At 47.5% G+C, this 20,216-nt stretch overlaps 2 protein-coding genes across 4 annotated transcripts in view; one reads left to right on the top strand and one right to left on the bottom strand.

The window, feature by feature from the left end:
• The first annotated feature begins 8,810 nt into the window (after window positions 1–8,810).
• KLHDC9 (kelch domain containing 9) lies at window positions 8,811–11,028 on the top strand. Of its 3 annotated transcripts, XR_001116627.2 has the most exons (5): window positions 8,811–9,089; window positions 9,351–9,747; window positions 10,031–10,190; window positions 10,283–10,481; window positions 10,743–11,028. XR_001116627.2 is itself a non-coding variant. In XM_003258737.4 (4 exons), exons 1-4 carry the CDS (start codon window positions 9,221–9,223, stop codon window positions 10,904–10,906), a joined length of 1,050 nt encoding a protein of 349 aa, XP_003258785.1. In that variant the 5' UTR covers window positions 9,096–9,220; the 3' UTR covers window positions 10,907–11,028. The 3 variants fall into 3 exon arrangements, 2 of the variants coding, with proteins under 2 accessions (XP_003258785.1, XP_030679945.1); XM_003258737.4 differs by lacking the exon at window positions 8,811–9,089 and having other exon boundaries at window positions 9,096–9,747; XM_030824085.1 differs by lacking the exons at window positions 8,811–9,089; window positions 10,743–11,028 and having other exon boundaries at window positions 9,096–9,747; window positions 10,264–10,443.
• A 207-nt stretch (window positions 11,029–11,235) lies between these two features.
• Window positions 11,236–20,216, bottom strand: part of PFDN2 (prefoldin subunit 2) — a 14,273-nt gene continuing 5,292 nt past the window's right edge. The window contains exons 2-4 of the mRNA XM_003258736.2: window positions 12,958–13,046; window positions 12,719–12,842; window positions 11,236–11,538 (exon numbers count right to left, since the gene is read on the bottom strand). Coding sequence (XP_003258784.1) covers window positions 11,362–11,538; window positions 12,719–12,842; window positions 12,958–13,046 — 390 coding nt within the window. The 3' untranslated portion in view covers window positions 11,236–11,361. The remainder of the gene's footprint in view (window positions 11,539–12,718; window positions 12,843–12,957; window positions 13,047–20,216) is intronic.

Raw genomic sequence — 20,216 nt, 5'->3', positions numbered from 1 at the left:
CAGGGGCAAGGCCCTTGTGGGTAGAAAGGAACCCAAGCGTCCCACACCCCAGCTAGCCTTGCTACCTCTTGGGGGCCTTGACAAGTTCCCGGATCTCCTGGAGGGTCTCAGCTTTGGAGCCACAGAATCGGAGAAGGCCAGAACTGAGGAAGGAGTCTGTCAGTGCTGCGCTGTATATTTCATTCTTCAGATGAGAAAACCAAGGCCCAGAGAAGGGGAGGGACTTGCCAGAGGACACACAACTTAGTCTCATGGTTTGCTCAGACACCTCTATCCCTGAGGTAGGGAAGTAGTTCAAAGACCCCTGAGAAAGAACTTACGTAACTCCTCTAACTCCAACTCCATCTAGAAGAAGCCAAGGAAGTGGCCAAGGAATTAGCCCTAGGGGTTCCTGGCTTCCCTATCAGGGCCCTCTCTCAGCTTCAATACCTTGTTACCTGGCCAGGAGTCCCAAAAGCTCAGCAGCACAACTTGAATGGAGAGAGGTTCCTCTCTACCCTCTCCATGGTCATTTTACCCAGTTTACTCCAAGGTCATTGGACAAGACCACATGTCTGGACTTTGCAAGGACAATCTTAATTTCAAGTACTCTGGCCCTGTATTCCTATAAATACATCCTTGTCAGACCATGTGTTTCCATTCTGAATGCAGAAAAAGTGACCGCCAAGTTACACAAAACCTTACTGCTCTCCCTGGGATAGCCAGAGGGAGAGGGCATATTCTGAGCCCACTGAAAATTTAGTGAAGGGGAGGGGCAACATCACTTGCAGACTAGGGCTAAAACAAAAACCAGGTAAATATAGAGATAGACGTGGGAGAAGAAAAAAATATAGGTTAAAGTTTTGCAATAGGACCCTTCCATCTGGAGAAGGCAGAAAGGAGGAATAAAGAAGCGGTAAGGAAGAGTTGTTCTATGTAGATTTTCTACCACCACCATCCCCACCAACTCTACCTGTCAAACTCTTATTCATCTTTCAAAGCTGACCTCAAATGCCACATCTTCTTGAAGCCTTCTCTGCTCCTCCCACCCCAAATTAATCTTTCTTCTATTCTTCCTCAGCCTTTGCTAGTCCTTTTATTATAGCTTACGTGCTCATAATTTGTGCACATCTTATCTCCTTAACTAAATTGCAAGCTTCAAGTCAAAAAAACATTGATTGAGGCCTGCTGTGTGCCAGGGATTCAGTAAATGTATTAAATTGCGGGACAGGGCAAGAGTTGGAGCCTGTGAACTCCTTGAAAGGTGGGCTTGTTTTATAATCTTATCTCAGTCTTCCATGCTAGGACAGGCCACAGAATTTCATGGGAACTGACTACATTTTGGTGAAGGCATGCATTTCTGAATAAATGAGTTGTCCGGATGGAAAGGGTGGTGAAGTAGGATCAGTAAAGCAGAGATCCTGACTGGCCGTGAGTTACTATCCTGAACTGGGGTTGTGACCTGGACTTTACTCCTGTCGCTGGACTATGACCCCAACTCTGGCTCTAGATGCCAACTGTCAGCAATGACCACGGCAGTGACCTCTTCTTCAGGGGCTATTTCCTGCAGGTCAGAGGCCCTTAAAGGCCAGACCAGATGCCAGAATTCCCCAGTTTCTCTCCACCTCCAGCCCCTTCCCTTCTTCAGGTCCCCACCTGTGCCAGGGGAACAGCCCCACCCAGATGATGCTTTGAGATCCAGTGTGGCAGGGGTGGAGTAGGGCCAGTGGGAATGGGAGGGGGAGCATCCTGTGTTATAATTATCACACCTTGGATCCTATCACATGCTTTCGGAGGAGCTGCTTTCCTTCCCACGGATTCACCCCTCCAGGTACAGGAAGCCACAGGAGAAACTGAGGCACAGGAGTGGAAAAGCAGTTAGTTCACAAGATGGATATCCAATCTCCTTCAGCCTATCCATTCACAGTATACCCCTGCGAAAGTGCTACCAGTCAGAATGTCTCTGAACCCCTGGTTGGGCCCCTTAATCACTCACCCTGAACTCTGGCCATACAGAGCATGGAAGGGAGGCAGAACTGTCCAGAGGTGGAGTTAGGGTATGGCTATACTCATTTTTTCATGGGTATGATGCAGCCTTGAAATAGGCTAAGGGCACCACAGGGCCTGAGAGGGAGCACTAGAGTCCAGCAGCCCACTCCAGGCCTTTGATGGAGGTAGGGATCTCTCTCTCTCCTCATTTCACAAATACCTATCTCAAGTCGCTCTGTCCCCTCCTTCCCCTCAGCCCTGTATGTCTCACAAGGGCCATGCTCTTGGAGAATATGCCCTCAAACTTAGGCCTTTCCTACCCTCTCCTAGGATGAAGGCTGGGGAAGGCATATTCTAGGATTGAGGCTGGAAGGAAATATTGGATGAGGAAGATTTTCTTTTTTTTTTTTTTTTTTTGAGACGGAGTCTTGCTCTTTCCCCCAGGCCAGAGTGCAGTGGCGCGATCTCGGCTCACTGCAAGCTCTCCGCCTCCTGGGTTCACGCCCTTCTCCTGCCTCAGCCTCCCGAGTAGCTGGGACTACAGGCGCCCGCCACCGCGCCTGGCTAATTTTTTGTATTTTTAGTAGAGACAGGGTTCCACCGTGTTAGCCAGGATGGTCTCGATCTCCTGACCTCGTGATCCGCCCACCTCGGCCTCCCAAAATGCTGGGATTACAGGCGTGAGCCACCGCGCCTGGCCGGAGGAAGATTTTCAAGACCAATGCCTGGTATTCTGGTTCGGTTCTCCCTTCCATATTGCATTCCCATTCCCCACATGCGTCACTCCTACCCTCCTCCTACCCACATTGTGGGCCCTAAGAATGAGAACAATTCAAGCCATGATAGTGTCTTTATCGTGTGTGTTTGTCTGAGTGACATTGCTGCGTGTGCGCCTGCACCCATGCATTCCTTCAACAGACATTAAGTGAGTGCCACTATGTGTCAGGCTCAAGGGAGGAGACAGAGACGTAACACATAGTCCCTGCCCTCAAGGAGCCCTCAATCAGGAGAGGCAGACACAGAAACAACTGTAACATGCTATATCCCACCCTCAGGTGTTCCCTACGCATCTCTGTACACATACATGCTATGCACATATGTGGGACTGTCTCTGTGTGCACAGCAGCGGATGTTCTTCATGATCTGCATGCATCCAAGCATCCGCTTGTACCTGTCTCTGTCCCCATGACAGGCTGCACGCCTCAGCCAAACCGGTTGGAGTGGGTTGTGCCGAAATTTTTGTTTGTGTCGATGGGACTTGAGGTGAGTCAGAGAGGGACAAGGATGGGTGGGGTGGTGTGGGGGAGAAGAAGAGTGAGAGTGAGGGTCAGATTGAGTGGGGGAGGGAAGGAGTGGGCCCAAGTGGGAAGGGGTGGGAGTGAGAGTGGGGTGCAGGAGGATGAGCTGGGGGTAGGAGTAGATGAGAGAGCTCCTTGGTGAGTAATATCCTGTCTGTCTGCAGTGAGATCCCAGGTCACAGAAGAGTCAGAGGCTGGGGGAGAGTCCCTTGTGCTTAGGGAGAGAGGAGGGTGAAAAAAAATCAGAGCGGAACTAGTTGGAAGCATGAGTGTGGATAAAATATTTGTGATCCATTTCTGTACAGCTTTGTCTCTGTGATAAGCTATTCCTGATCTGCTCATTGCAAACTTTCTGCAGTTTGTACAGAAAGGTGTTGGGGAGCTGATGACGTGGTGAAAGATTACCAATATGGGCCTTGATCTCACCCCCCAGGACCAAGGCTTCAAAGTCACTCCTCCTGCTCCTCCCTAGGATCACCCCTGCTCCATCCATGGAGGTATGGGCATACCCCCATACAGAACACAGGAGCTCCAGCAGCTTTTCTTCCCCTAGAAAACACCTTTACTCTCCTCCAGATGGAACTTCACTATGCTCAATATTAGGATGGTGGCCTCTTGTTTTCTAGGAAATTACATCGAAACATTGCCATGTGCTATGTTGTTCTTTGCCTATCCTGCAGGCCCACCGATTCCCCAATACCCAGCCCCCAGCCCCATCCTTTAATGATAACCACATTTTTTGTTTGCCTAACAACTCTTGGAGCTCAGGGGGCTGAATTTGCTTGTTCCTCGAGGGCCCTAAAGCTGGAGTGTGCCATCCAGGGGAGGAGGCAGCTAAATGCAAGGCATGTTCAGGTCCTGTTTCTCAGTAGATCCAGTTGTGTACAGAGTCCCATCCTCCTTGCTCTCACCCCATGAACTTCCCAAGTTTCCATGAACACTCTACCACGAAATCCAGGACCAGAGTTTGGGTTAAGGGACAAATGTCTTTATTTTGACACTAAGACCCTACTGTGGGGAAATTCTACTCCCTGAAAAGGCCCTATGTATTGAAGCTCACTCAGGTCCTCATCAAAAATTGAGACCTTATGACTATGCCCGGGGACCCCAAACTGGTGCTGTAGTTCTAGAAAGCAGCCAAAGGGAAGAAGTCTGGCCATTTCTGGAAAGTTCTAAAGCTCCTTGCAGGAAAGTCAGATGGCTGGCTCTGGTCAGCAGAAAAAAGGGGGCAGTAACCCAGAGAGAAAAACACAAAAGTCGAAACAGTGAGAGACAGATCTCAAGGCACAGTGAGAAAAATGGAAACTTAGAGACAGAAAAATATACAAATACTCCTTGACTTTTATGACAGGGTTATGTCCTGATAAGCCCATTGCAAACTGAACATATAAGTTGAAAATGCATTTAATATACCAGTCGCTAGCCCTAGAAACTATCAAAATTCAAAATTCAAGTATGGGTCCTACCGAACACGCTATCATTTTTGCATCACTGTAGTTAAAAAATTATAAGTTGGGTCGGGCATGGTGGCTCACACCTGTAATCCCAGCACTTTGGGAGGCTGAGGGGGGCGGATCATGAGGTCAAGAGATCGAGACCATTCTGGCCAACATGGTGAAACCTCATCTCTACTAAAAACACAAAAAATTAGCTGGGCTTGGTGGTGCATGCCTATAGTCCCAGCTACTCAGGAGGCTGAGGCAGGAGAATCGCTTGAACCCAGGAGGCAGAGGTTACGGTGAGCCAAGATTGTGCCACTGCACTCCAGCCTGGTGACAGAGCAGGACTCCGTCTCAAAAAAAAAAAAAAAAAGAAAAAGAAAAAGAAAAATTGTAGGTTGAACCATCGTGAGTCAGGGATTGTACTGGAGACACACACACACACACACACACACACACACACACACACACGAGTTATTGAAGGGGAAGAATTCAAAGAGACAAAGTGGCTAAAGTGGCCAAGACAAAATCTGAAACAGAGATAGAAGGACCCGAAGAGAAATTTCTGGATGCCATGATTACTCAAGTCCTTCCCTCTTCTGCCCTCAATTCCCACCACTCAGCAATGACCTAATGACACTTTCCTACTCAACATTGCCTACTCCCTCAACAACATAAGCTCCTCCCCATCCTTATCCCACCTCTCCATCATTCTCTAACTTGGCTGATTACCACTCCCCCCCACCCTAAAGCCTGCTTACAATTTCACCTTTCTCTCAATCTCCTTCTAGCTCATATCCAGTCAAAGGAGCTCTCAAGATCTGACCTCGTGCCGTCTCTTTGCCTGGTCATTTCTCTGTCCTTTTGTCCCTGTCTTTATTCTGGCTGAGCTGAGAGCAAAGAGTCAGAATTGGGGCCAGGATGGCATAGGGCCAGGAAGGGTCAGGGTACAGCAGAAGAAGAGTCAAAGAAAGGGCCTGAAGGATGGGGACAGCCTGGGAGACATGGGCAGAGGGAACTGTGGGAGTCTTGAGTGCGACTAGGACCCTTTGGTGCAATTGTTGGTCTTTCTTTCTTTCTTTCTTTCTTTCTTTCTTTCTTTCTTTCTTTTTCTTTCCTTCTTTCCTTCCTTCCTTCCTTCCTTCCTTCCTTCCTTCCTTCCTTCCTTCCTTCTGTCTTTCTGTCTTTCTTTTTCTTTCTCTCTCTTTTCTTTCTTGCTCTCTCTTTTCTCTCTCTCTCTCTCTTTTCTTTCTTTCTCTCTCTCTCTTTCTGTCAGTCACCCAGGCTGGAGTGCAATGGCACAATCGCGGCTCACTGCAACCTCAGCCTCCCAGGTTCAAGCGATTCTCTTGCCTCAGCCTCCAGAGTAGCTGGGACTACAGGCATGCACCACCACGGCTGGTGAATTTTTTATTTTTATTTTGGTAGAGATGGGGTTTCACCATGTTGGCCAGGCTGGTCTCGAACTCCTGGCCTCAAGTGATCCGCCCACCTGGATTACAGGCGTGAGCCACCACACCCAGCCCAATTGTTGGTTTTCTGTATGTACTGAATAATGCTAAGAACCAGAGATGGTTCCAGGGTCAGAAAATGGGGTTAAGGAAGGGAGAAGATAGAGTAAGAGCTTTGTGAAGGTTTGAGGCAGGGGGGCATAGATTTGGGGCTAGGACAGGCGTCTAAGGCTAGGTAGGAAGCTGGGTGCTTGCTTGCTAGAGATCACACAGACTCTTGGCCAACTGAGACAAAGCCAACGTCAGAGGATCACATCAAGATTACAAGACTTTCAGGATATCCAGTCCCTGCTCTCATTTCTGGACAGAGGTCGTCCCTGGATATTATTAGCAGGTGAAAGCAGGTTCACAGCCCTGTCTGCCCTTTTCCCTGTCTCTCACAATTTTCTCTCAGTTCCCCCTTTCACTTATCTTACTGCCCTTTCAGTTTATGTATCATTGACAAGGTCGTTATAGACCACTGCAGATGCTGTCCTGCGGTGTGAAGCATGTGTCATACAAGTCCAGGTTGGCTGGTTTGCTTTCTTCCTCTCTCTGTTTCTCTCTTTCTGGCTTCTTTTCTCCCTCCTCCAAAATATAGATTTGGTTCAAACTAACCTAAGAAGGTAGGAGTCCTAGGCAGTTCCTCTCCCAGGGTCTTGGGATGGCAAAGCAATGGACAGATGCTTCCAGCTATTAGGAGGAACTGGCAGCATCTAGGTACAGAACTGGAGAGGGTACAGCCAAGGAGTATGTGAGGTTCAAGCTCTATGTCTAACTAAGATGCCTACTGCTAAGGACTCAGAATCAGAGAGGAAGCTGGGAGAGAGGAGCTGGAAAGGCCCGTGGGGTGGGGAGTTCCCATTTCTATCTAGGAGAGGCAGAAAGTAAGTCTAACAGAACAGCCAAGACTTAGGCAAAAGCAAGAGCCTAAAATGGACATATAGGCCAATAAGGTTTAGGCAAAATTGCCCCACCCCTGAGGCAAGCCCTTGCCTAATCCTAGGAGTATGACAGATCTGAATCCAGCTGTTGGGAGGTGAGCCAGTGAGAAGCCTGAGGGAAAAGACTGACTTTTAAATTTCAGCCAAGGACAGTAAAACTTAGTGATTTTTTTTTTTTTTTTTTTTTTTTTTTTTTTTGAGACGGAGTCTCGCTCTGTCGCCCAGGCTGGAGTGCAGTGGTGCAATCTCGGCTCACTGCTAGCTCCGCCTCCCGGGTTCCCGCCATTCTCCTGCCTCAGCCTCTCCGAGTAGCTGGGACTACAGGCGCCCGCCACCACGCCCGGCTAATTTTTTTGTATTTTTAGTAGAGACGGGGTTTCACCGTGGTCTCGATCTCCTGACGTCGTGATCCACCCGCCTCGGCCTCCCACAGTGCTGGGATTACAAGCGTGAGCCACCGCGCCCGGCCAACTTAGTGATTTTTAAGAGATTCTTACCATGATTTTGGAAAACTGAGAATACTGCCTGTCATACTCAGGGAAAGCTATAGTTGGGAGGGCAGAGACTTTCAAAGCTATTGTTGAATCTTGGCTTTAAGGTACAGGTGGGGAACAGGTCCTGGTAATCTTCCAATCTCTATAACTGTGCCTTTCCTGCCCATGCCATCCCCGTGCTGAGTACCAAGAGTTGGGAAGAGGAGGGGAAAGCCCTGCCGTGCTATGAGACCCTGCATTACATGCCCATCCTCACTGCAGCCCTGGCCATTGTCTCCTTTCTTTATTTCTTTTCTTTTTTTCTTTCTTTCTTTCAACAGGGTCTCACTATGTTACCCAGGCTGGTCTTGAACTCCTGAACTCCCGGCCTCAAGTGATTCTCCTGCCTGGCCACTTTCTATGGTCTCAGTATGTCAGGTATGATGGGGAGCAAGGTGATGTGTAGAAACCAAAGGCCACAAGTAGCAGTCATCATTCCCACTTACAGCCCAGTCCCAGAGGACACAGATCCTGTTTTTGCCCCACCCCAGCTGTGTTGGGAGGAAAATTCTGTCTGTATTTCCTCCTTCTGCTGAAACCAGAAAGCTTGCATCTGGGCCTCTTCAGTTATCACTTGGTCCTGGGGGACAGAGTTAATATCTGGAACCTGGCTTAAATAAAAGATATCAGGGAAGGGTAGGAGTCTGTTTTTCTCATTTTCTCACTCTTCCCCCACTTCACCCTTCTAAGGCTGCGTGGGTTCTCTCTCTCTCTCTCTCTCTCTCTCTCTCTCTCTCTCTCTCTCTCTGTGTGTGTGTGTGTGTGTGTGTGTGTGTGTGTGTGTGTGTGTCCCCTGAGAGACTGGGTTCTGCTACCCTCTAGTGGCCAGAGCTGAAAGGACTCTCCCACCCAATCAGTTGGGACCTTCAAGCCTTTGGGAATAAACCAACATCCTATTTGATGAATGACAAAGCTGAGAAGGCCTAGAGAGAAACAATGCCTTTGAGGGTCAGGGGCATAGTTGGGACTAGAACCCAGGTCTCCTGTCTCTCGGGCCAGTGCTCAGTCCACTTTCACTTCCCCACCCTCTGACTTTTGCTTCTCCTTCCTTGCTCATCCCTGGGGTGGTAAGCCCAAGTAAGAAACCCTGAAGCCAAATGATCCCTCCCGGCCCTAGTGGAGCAGCATCTGCACCTCAAATGTCAAAATCGCAAATCAGTTCACAGCTGAGATCACGGGGGTTTATTCTGAGGACCCGACTGTCCTCCGACTTTCTGAGGTTAACAATCTTGCAGGATTTTTATTGACCTGATACAGCTCCCGTAGCCTTGGTGGCACCACCATACGGTTCCCGATAGCCACCCAGGTGTCCTGTCTCCACGGTAACTGCTGCTTTGCGACCTTCGGTTTGCAGCGGTCGCGCTGCAGCCGCTGCAGTGGTTGCTGGGCGACCACGGAGAGAAAGCCGGGACTTGAGGTGGGAACCCCGGCTGGCGTCCGGCAGGGGGAGGTTCCCGGGGAAGCCCGCGGAAGGCGAGGTGCCTGGCCCGCCATGTAGGGGCTCGTTCCAAGCCGCAGACCCCACCGCCCTCCCTCTCCCCGGGGCCCATGGCGGTGGCCGTGCCCCCGGGTCGGGCCGCAGGCTCAGGCTGGGCCTGGAGGCCAGTGGCGCGGGACGCGCTTTTAGCTAGGGCCTTCCATTCATGCACCGAACTGCGGGGACGGTTCTATCTCGTAGGTGGTCTCCTAGCAGGAGGAGCGAGAGAGCCCAGCAGCGATACGGTGGTCTTCGACCCGGCTAGCGGCCAGGCCGTACGATTGGGAGCCCGGGGCAGCCCCCCGCGCAGTCACCATGACGCGGTACCCGTGGGCGGGCGTTGGCTCTGCGTGGTGGGCGGCTGGGACGGGTCTCGCCGCTTGGCCACAGTGACCGCACTGGACACAGAGTGCGGTGTGTGGGAGGCGTGGACAGCGACCCCTGGTGACTGCCCCCCCGCTGGCCTCAGTAGTCACACCTGCACCGGCATCTCTGACCGAGAGCTGCAGGTGGCTGGCCGGGAGGGCGGTATCCACACTCAGCGACGCTATGGAAGCATCTACACATTAAGGCTGGACCCCAGCGCCCGCACCTATTGGTATGGCACCCCCTGCCCAAAACCTTTCACTCTCATCTACACTCTGGAAAAACAAAAGCCTAAACAGATTTCTCAGGCAATTTATCCACGTCCTCACTCTAGCACCCTCCTTCCAGGGGAACCTACCATGTTTAAGCTAGCTGAGCTCTCTACAGTATTACCCTCCCTCTCATCCCACCTACTGCACTGCCCTGTGCCTCTTCTCCATCCATCCTTGGCAAGGGCGGTGGCACTTATATTTTCCAGAAAACCCACTCAGCCCTGAATTTCTACATATCCACAGCTACAAGCAAGAAGGCTGCCACATAGCCTCACGCTCAGGTCACTGTGCGGCCCTGCTCCAAACTCCTGGACCCCATCCAGGTCATCAACTATTGCTCTTTGGAGGTTGCAACTTAGCTGAACCAGAAGTAGCTGGGCATTGGAGTCATGGGAAAATTAAGGTATTAGCTCCTCACACATCTTGTTTAGGATGGGAAGAGGCTAAAATTGTGATGCCCAGGTCTCTTCAGACAGTCCTTTCTTTCTCCCCAAGGAGGAACCACCTGTTGCTCCTCATTTGATGGAACAGCTTGCAAGGCTTGTGAGCAGTGGGCAGGGGTCCCAGAAGGGGCCCCATGGACTACGGCATCACTCATGTTCTGTGGTCGGGCCCTTTGCTGTGCTGTTTGGTGGAGAAACTCTGACCAGAGCTAGGGACACCATCTGCAATGATCTCTACATCTATGATACCCGTGAGAGCCAGACTAATGGCTGAAGGGGGGAAAGGTGGGAAGATGGGGGAACCTGAAGACTACAGAGAGGATGGAGTGATGGGGTAGGGAGGAGGAAAAATTAGTTGACAGGAGTTAAAGGAGTACACAGAATATTAAGCATTTGAAGAGGCCTAGAAATCAAGTGAGCAGAAAAACAATGGGCAAGCCCTTGGTCGTGTTGAGTTCTGTGAATGCCAAGTGCTACTGCCTCAATAACCACCCTCTGCCCCTACCCAACAGGCACATCTCCTCCTCTGTGGTTCCACTTCCCCTGTGCAGATCGCGGGATGAAACGCGTGGGCCATCGCACCTGCCTTTGGAATGATCAGCTTTACCTGGTTGGGGGTTTTGGTGAGGATGGCAGGACAGCCAGTCCACAGGTTTGCATCCTGGACTTTATCTAAATAGTGCCAAGACACATCACTAAGCCTCATTTTGTTTTGCTTTGTTGCAAACCTATAAAGCGTTATCACCAGAGCTATCTGCTTCACTTCAAATGCTTATTAAATTTCAATGTGAGACTTAAGATTTGTTTCTGAAATTTTGGGGGGGAGGGGGAAGGGCAGTAAATAAGTGGACATACCTTTATTTGCAAGGAAAGGATAAAATAAAAATGGGTCCTACTCATATTATGAGTCATTAACCTGATGGAAACAAAAACCACACATCATATGCTGTTCCATGTCTCAAAACAATTTCCACCCCCAAGTGGGAGAAGACTTCAGGCTACAGCTAAGATTCTGACCAAAACATTTAATTAACAAAAAATATTACAATAGCAGAGAAAATAATAATAATAACAATAAAGAGAAATTAGAAGTGGGAGTCAGGGTAGAAAAAAATGCAAAGGCCTTGGTCCCTAGGAGACCAACACTCCAGCTGAGCTGGCCTTAGCCCCAGCCCCTTCTGAGTTTTCCTTGGCTGCTGGCTTCTCATCTTCTCCCATGAGACGAATGTTGTGCTTTTCCCGGAATTCATTTAGTTCTTTTCCCTTTGCCTGAAGCTGCTGTGTCAGTGTCTCAATGATCTTCTGTATCTAGAGGACAAGTGACAGGGATTATATAAGGAATTCAGGACTCCCTTCCCCCACCTGGAATGGACTATTGGTAGAAGTGTTAACACGTTTAACTTTACCTTTAACCAAGTAGAGGAGCCCAGACATTAAAATTATTCCTTTCTTGAACACAGTGGTTTATACACTTTAATGTACTTAGAATCACCTGGGCTGCTTATTTTTTACAGAGACAATTTCCTACTATGTTACCCAGGCTGGTCTCAAACTCCTGCCTCAAGCAATCCTCCTGCCTCGGTCTCCCAAAGCGCTGGGAATACAGGCATGAGCTTATTTTTATTTTTTCATTTTTTATTTTTATTATTTTTTTTTTTTGAGATGCAGTCTCGCTGTCACCCAGGCTGGAGTACAGTGGTGCGATCTTGGCTCACTGCAAGCTCCGCCTCGCAGGTTCACGCCATTCTCCTGCCTCAGTCTCCCGAGTAGCTAGGACCACAGGTGCCCACCACCACGCCCAGCCAATTCTTCGTATTCTTAGTAGAGATGGGGTTTCACCATGCTAGCCAGGATGGTATTGACCTCCTGACCTCGTGATCCACCTGCCTCGGCCTCCCAAAGTGCTGGGATTACAGGTGTGAGCCACTGCAACCTGCCTAGCTTATTTTTAAAATGTCACTTCATGGCACTCCCAAAGGTTCTAATCCAGTGGGTCTGGGAAGCTGCATTTATAAATTAGTCCTTCAGGTGATTTTGATTCATGTATCCGTGAAACACACACTATGAGAAACACTACTGTAACCGCAATCCTCCCACCTCAATTCAGCCAGATCAGAGAGCCCACAGCAGTCAGCGATTCCTCTTGTCTAAGAGTTGGACTTAGCATAGCATAATGAGCATAGGCTATTTTATGCTGCCCTCTTTTTTTTTGAGACAGGGTCTCACTCTGTCACCCAGGCTGGAGTGCAGTGAGGTGATCACAGCTCACTGAAGCCTCGACATTTTAGACTCAGGTGAGTAGCTGGGACTACAGGCACATACCACCATACCCAGCTAATTTTTTGTATTTTTTTGTAGTGATGTGGTTTCACCATGTTGCCCAGGGTGGTCTCGAACCCCTGGACTCAAGGAGTCCACCTGCCTTGGCCTCCCAAAGTGCTGGGTTTACAGCCACTGTACCCGATCCTATTCAATGATTCTTGCTCACCTGCTCCTTGTTGTTCTCCAAAGCAGGCAGCACCTCTTTGACAGTTCGCTCCACCAGCACTCCTCCAACCATGCGGTAGCACTTACGAGTTTCATCTACCTCCTTCAGTGTATCGATCACTAGGCTGGGATAGGAGAACAAGGCAGGACCTGAGGATTCAGCCCCACTCTACTACAAATCCCCCTCACGGAGTAGCCCATACAACTGTCCTACTGTTTGCCTCTCCCTGACTTTCTCACCTGTGCTCATTCAACTCCATCTCCAATTCAGCTGCTTTGGATGCCAGGCCTCGCTGTTCCTGCCGAAGGCGGTTGAAGCCAGCAATTACCTAACAAGGTGAGAGAAGAGAAGAAAGGGGATAGTGGAAATGGCAGAGGGTCCAGATAGCACATAGGGTGGCAGGCTTTACAAAGGTGCAGTAGTGGGCACCTACCTTGGAAAAGGAGTAGAACCACAAGTTTGCGATTTCTACCTAAAATTTTTCTGGAATTCCATTCGCCAAACACGGAGGGCCTACTATTTTTAACATATTTGAGGGCCTACTGAGGGATATCACAGAATAGATTTGGCCTCTGGCTTCTCGTAGCTCATAGTTTGGTGGGAAATAGGCATTTAATATAAGAATGGGGGCCAGGCGCAGTGGCTCACGCCTGTAATCCCAGCACTTTGGGAGGCCGAGGCGGGCGGATCACGAGGTCACGAGATTGAGACCATCCTGGCCAACATGGTGAAACCCTGTCTCTACTAAAAATAGAAAAATTAATTGGGTGTGGTGGTGTGCACCTGTAGTCTCAGCTACTTGGGAGGCTGAGGCAGGAGAATCGTTTGAACCTGGGAGGCGGAGGTTGCAGTGAGCCGAGATCGCACCACTGCACTCCAGCCTGGCGACAGAGTAAGACTCCGTCTCAAAAAAAAAAAAAAAAAAAAAGAATGGGGTTGGAGAGCTACTGGAGTACCTACAGGGGAGCCTAGACTTGCAGTGAGGGCTGTCAGGAAGGGCTTTGTAATGAGAAACTTTTGTTTGGGTCTGCTCAGTATCCCATCCATTGGGGAACTGCCCCTCCTTGACTTGGTGTGGTTCTTTTGGGGCTACTAACCACATGACCCCTGACCCAGGGGCAGTGACCTACAGAGTCTCTCTACAGGAATTCGAATTTTGCAGACAAATGGGTATAGAAGACAGCTGGAGTTAAGATTCCTGTTGGTTCTGTAGAGATGACCTTCCATTCCTATTCCTAGATTCTCTAAAGCTGCCCTAGTTCTTGAACTTTGTTCAGTCTAGTTATTTAGCCTTTTTTTTCATTCTGTTCAATTCTGAGAAATACCCACTATTATTCAAAAACAGCCCTTTAAAAAAAAAAAAGGGCCAGGTGTGGTGGCTCACGCCTGTAATCCCAGCACTTTGGGAGGCCGAGGTGGGCAGATCACGAGGTCAGGAGATCAAGATCATCCTGGCCAACATGGTGAAACCCCATCTCTACTAAAATACAAAAAAATTAGCTGGGCATGGTGGCATGTGCCTGTAGTCCCAGCTACTCAGGAGAGGCAGGGGAATTGCTTGAACCCAGGAGGCGGAGGTTGCAGTGAGCTGAGATCGCGCTACCGCACTCCAGCCTGGCAACAGAGCAAGACTTCATCTCAAAAAAGAAAGTTGGTCAGAGTTGGTTTCTGTAGCCTATAAACCCTAACTGATACAGGCTTCCTGAGGGATAATGTAATGGTCTTAAATGAAACCTGAAAAATCAGAGTGTGGGGGGGAAAAATGAAAAATATGAGGCTCAGAGACAAAAGACCAGGTTTCAGGTTCTGCATCTGCTACTTTATTGGCTCTATGGCCTGGGACAGACATTTAACCCTGTGGTTCTTAACCATGGCTATATGTTAGAATCACCTGAATCATTTTAAAAACATGAATAGTGGAGCCTCAGAACAACTACACAACTACTGGGGGTAAGGCCCAGGCCTCAGTATTTTTAAAAAGATCTCCCACATAGTTCTAATGTGTAGTGTGAACTGAGAACCACTGGATTAACCCCTTTAAGCCTTAGTTTTCTTACCTGCAAAATGCAGATAATGATTCCTACTACATAAGGTTGTTGTATCATGTGAACCAATGAGTGTGAAACATCTTTGTGAACAGTGAAGTACATTAATACTACCATGGACTTCTCTCCAAGTCCAGAATTGCCCCTTAGACTCTCTCCTGGTCATCTGACAACAGTGGACTCAATCCATTCAAACCATTACCAAATACGAGTGTATTTGCAAATATCATCTCCAGTCACACAGCCAGAAACTTTGCCCTAATAAAGATGATTAACCACTTCCTCTTTACTAGGGCCCCATCTCTTTTTTCTTTTTTTTTTTTTTTTTTAAGAAAGGTTGCACTCTGTCACCCAGGCTGGAGTGCAGTGGCACAATCACAGCTCACTGCAGCCTCAATCTCCCTGGGCTCTGGTGATCTTCTTGCCTCAGCCTCCCAAGCAGCTGGGACTACAGGTGCACACCACCTAATATTTTTGTAGAGACAGGATCCTACTATGTTGCTCAGGCTGGTCTCAAACTCCTGGGCTCAAGTGCTCTGCCTGCCTCAGCCTCCCAAAGTGCTGGGATTACAGGCATGAGCCAACATGCCTGGCCTGGCCCCTTAGCTCTAGTTCGCCCTCTGCAAGGATCACATACAGCAAATATTATCCAAATGGCTGACCTGCACCACCCTTATATCCCTTCTACTGCCAATAAACCAAGGAATAATACTTCACCAAAAACTTGTCATTCCAGCAACCTCCTCCTTTCTCCCATCTATCACCCCTTCATCTCAATCTACTTTATCCATTCATTTCAACAAATCCCTTGGAAATCTAACTTATCTACAGGCTGTTTTTCCTTAACCTTCATTGCCTATCTCAAAACCATCCCATTTATATTAGATTTTTCTCCACTGTTAATATTCTAGATCAAAATAATTCCATCTAAAAAAAATTATGACTAAAGCAGATTCTAGATGTTCCCTTAGCACCCAAATGATCCACTTTTCTGGATGTATGTTGTTAAATACATCAAAGAAATCAGCTTAAGTGTCTAAAATTTCTGATGCCCCAATTTTTAACTCCTGGGCTCAAGTGATCCTTCTGCCTCAGCCTCCCAAGTAGCTGGGACTACATGTGCACACCACCACACCAAGCTAATTTTTGTAATTTAAGTAGAGATGGGGGTTCCACCATATTGGTCAGGCTGGTCTTGGACTCCTGACCTCAGGTCAACCACCCACCTCAGCCTCCCAAAGTGCTGGGATTACAGGCATGAGCCACTGCACCCGGCTGAGATTTTTTTTTAATTCCAACTTTTCTTCAACATTCTTGCTAATAACTAATTTCCTCTTGTTCCATTTTATGAACTTTTAATCAAATACCAAACTAAAATCTACTTAAATATGTGAGTTATCCATAGTTATTATGGAAAATTTCAGCCATAAGTGCACTTAAAGGAAATCAAATCTCTTAGCAGCTGATATAGTTTATATATCCCCTCTAAGTTTCATACTGAAATATAATCCCCAACTTTGGAGGTGCAGCCTGGTGGGAGGTGTTTGGATCATGGGGGTAGATCTCTCATGAATGACTTGGTTGCCATCCCCTTGATGATAAGTGAGTTATTGGTCTGAGTTCACACAAGATCTGGTTCTTTAAAAGTATGACACCTACCCCTTTTTGTTCCTCCTGCTCCCACCATGCATAAGACACCTGTCCCCCCTTTGCCTTTCATCATGATGGGAAGCTTCCTGAGGCCACCCCAGAAGCAGATGCCATGCTTCCTGTACAGCCTACACAACCATGAGCCAATTAAACCACTTTTCTTATAAATTCCCCAGTCTCAGGTAATTATAGCAACACAAGAACGGCCTAATACAGCAGCAACTGCAACTTAACTGTAGACTATATGAAAATAAGCCAATATTAAGCCATTTCTGGGGTCCACCAGGTAATGAAAACAGAGAAGCTATCCTCTATTCCCACACTTTTCTTTTCAAAACAAAACTTTTCTAATAGTCTTCTCCCCTATGGCTAGGACCTAATTATCCTTCCCTTTCCTTATTCCTTATTCTCTTTAAGTTGTCTGCTGTAAGCACAGATTGACATGTCAGTGTTGCGTCTCTCAACCCTATTAAATAATCATCTATGTACAAACAATTTTTTTCTTTTCTTCTTGAGACAGGGTCTTACTTGAACTCCTGATTGATCTGTTGCCCAGATGGAGTACAGTGGTGCAATCATGGCTCATTGCAACCTTGAACTCCTGGGCTCAAGTGATCCTCCTGCCTCCACTTCTAGAGTAGTTGGGACTATAGGCAACCATCACCACTCCTGGCTAGTTTTTTTAACTTTTTTTTTTTTTTTTTGAGACAGAGAGTCTCGCTGTCGCCCAGGCTGGAGTGCAGTGGTGCAATCTCAGCTCACTGCAGGCTCCGCCCCTCGGGGGTTCACGCCATTCTCCTGCCTCAGCCTCCCAAGTAGCTGGGACTACAGGCGCCCGCCACTTTGCCCGGCTAATTTTTTGTATTTTTAGTAGAGACAGGGTTTCACTGTGTTAGCCAGGATGGTCTCCATCTCCTGACCTCGTGATCCGCCTGCCTCGGCCTCCCAAAGTGCTGGGATTACAGGCGTAAGCCACCGCGCCCGGCCGTTTTTTTTACTTTTTGTAGTGATGGGGTCTCACTCTGTTCCCTAGGCTGGAGTGCAGTGACACAATCATTGGCTCAATGCAGCCTTGAATTCCTGAGCTGAATGAAGCGATCCTCTCACCTCAGCCTCCTGAATGATGGGACCATTGGCATGTGCCACCATGCCTGGCTAATTTTTGTATTTTTTTTGTAGAGACAGGGTTTTGCCATATTGCCCAGGCTGGTCTCGAACTCCTGGGCTCAAGTGACCCTCCCATCCTAGCCTCCCAAAGTGCTGGGATTACAGGCATGAGCCACCAGGCCCATACCCTATTACTTTTTAAAACTGCTTAACTAGGGCCGGGCATGATGGCTCACGCCTGTAATCCCAGCACTTTGGGAGGCTGAGGTAGGTGGATCACGAGGTCAGGAGATCCAGACCATCCTGGCTAATATGGTGAAAGCCGGTCTTTACTAATAATACAAAAAATTAGCTGGGTGTGGTGGCACATGCCTGCAGTCCCAGCTAGTTGGGAGGCTGAGGCAGGAGAATTGCTTGAAGCCAGGAGGCGGAGGTTGCAGTGAGCCCAGATCATGCCACTGCACTCCATCCTGGGTGACAGGGCGAGACTCTGTCTCAAAAAAAAAAAAAAAAAAAAAAAAAGAAAAAAAGCTTAACTAATCCTCTGCTGTTAGAACATTTAGGTTGTTTCCAATTTTTCTGTAATAAATAGTACCAATATAAAATCTCTTTGGACAGGCCTGGCACGGTGGCTCAGGCCTGTAATCCCAGCAGTTTGGTAGGCCAAGGCGGGCAGATCACTTGAGGTCAGGAGTTCACGACCAGCCTGGCCAACATGGTGAAACCCCATCTCTACTAAAAATACAAAAATTAGCCAGGCGTGGTGGTGCACACCACACCACTGCACTCCAGCCTGGGTGACAGAGCAAGGCTCCGTCTCAAAAAATAAAAAATAAAATAACCTAGTGAACTGCAGAAATCATACCTGTACCCAGGTTTGTCTAACTCTAAAAATCTATCTCTGTTAATATATTATTCCTGGCTTGTCAAATATTAATTTCTTATAAAAGCAAATTTATATTCCTGTTTTCTTTTTTACCATATAGTTTTAATAATTTTAGGAAAAAATCTATAATCATTAACTTTCTCTCCAAAATGTCCTAGGGTCTTCTTACATGACATTTACTCTTACTGGTTTCAATGGAAGAATAGAAGAGGTAGAGAATTATGATCGGATGAACCTGGAAAAGCATGATCTGGGATACTGCTCCACTAATTACCTTCTTTTCAGTTCAGTGCCCCCTTTTCTGAAGAACATACTCAACTCTCTGTCAAAGAAAACTTCTTTGACCTTATTACTCCATCAAATAATAGTACTCATCCCTTCTCTTCATGAAATTTTTTTTTTTTTTTTTGTAGAGACGGTTTTTTTTTTTTTTTTTTTTTTTTTTTTGTAGAGACGGAGTCTCGCTCTGTCGCCCAGGCTGGAGTGCAGTGGCATGATATCAGCTCACTGCAACCTCCACCTCCCAGGTTCAAGCAATTCTCCTGCCTCAGCCTCCCAAGTAGCTGGGACTACAGGCGCCCGCAAACGCACCCGGCTAATTTTTTGTATTTTTTTTTTTTTTTCAGTAGAGATGGGGTTTCACCATGTTAGCCAGGATGGTCTCCATCTCCTGACCTTGTGATCCGCCCGCCTCAGCCTCCCAAAGTGCTGGGATTACAGGTGTTAGCCACCACGCCCGGCCCGAGATGGGGGTCTTACTATGTTGCCCAGGCTGGTTTCAAACTCGTGGCTTCAAGAGATCCTCCTGCCTCAGCCTCCCCAAGTACTGGGATCCAAGTAGCAACATGGTAAAGTGGAAAGAACCCAACTTCCTATTCTGACCTGGGTTGAAATCCCAGTTTTGCCATTTACTTGCTATATGACTGAGTCACTTAACTTTCCTTGTTCCCTCATTTATAAAATGGACTTAATATAATATACCACAGGGAAGGGTTTCTCAACATTGTCACTACTGACATGTTAGGCCAAATCATTCTTTGCTAGGAGGGCTGTCTCAGGCATTATAGGATGTTTAACAAATCCCTGGACTATACCCACTAAAAGCCAGTAGCAACCCCTTTTACTTGTGACAACCAAAAATGTCTCCAGACACTGCCAGATGTCTCCTAGGAAAAGATAATGCCAGTTGAGAATCACTGCTATAGGGTAACAATGAGAACTAACTGAGATAATAGGTCAACTGCCCGATACAATGTAGATCTTCGACTCCCCTTTGGTTTCCAGGTCCCTTCAGTTCTCCTTCCTATCTCAAGCCTCCTTCTTTGTCCTTTCTGAAAGTTCTTCCTCTTTCACTCCTACAATGGCCACAGGATCTAAGATTCTATTCATAGCACTTCTTCATTACCTATATTATTTTTGAAATTTTTTTTATTGATTCATAATCATTCATATTTTCATGGTATATGTGATAATTTGATACATTCATATAATCAAATCAGGGTAACCTATACTATTTCAAGTGGCATTCTTAGCTACTTCTAAAGTTCCAGCAATTGCCTTTATTCTAATTGCCTGCAAAACCAGGCCTTTTCAGAAATTCTAGTCCCACATTTACAAGTTAGAGGAAGGAGCTTTTCTGTGCCTGACAGAAATGGCTTAACGTCAGACCATGACAAGTTACTTCTTTTCTTAATGTTTCTTCACCAATAAAATACAGATTAATATCTGCCTCACAGAATGCATAAGTATTAATTACTTTTCTGATGTTTCTTCACCAATAAAATACAGATTAATACCTGCCTCACAGAAT

This window comes from Nomascus leucogenys, chromosome 12 (genome assembly GCF_006542625.1).
Source record: "Nomascus leucogenys isolate Asia chromosome 12, Asia_NLE_v1, whole genome shotgun sequence".
Classification (NCBI taxonomy): Eukaryota; Metazoa; Chordata; class Mammalia; order Primates; family Hylobatidae; genus Nomascus; species Nomascus leucogenys.
Note: the sequence above shows the minus strand (reverse complement) of the source record. Positions and strands in the feature narration are given on the sequence as shown.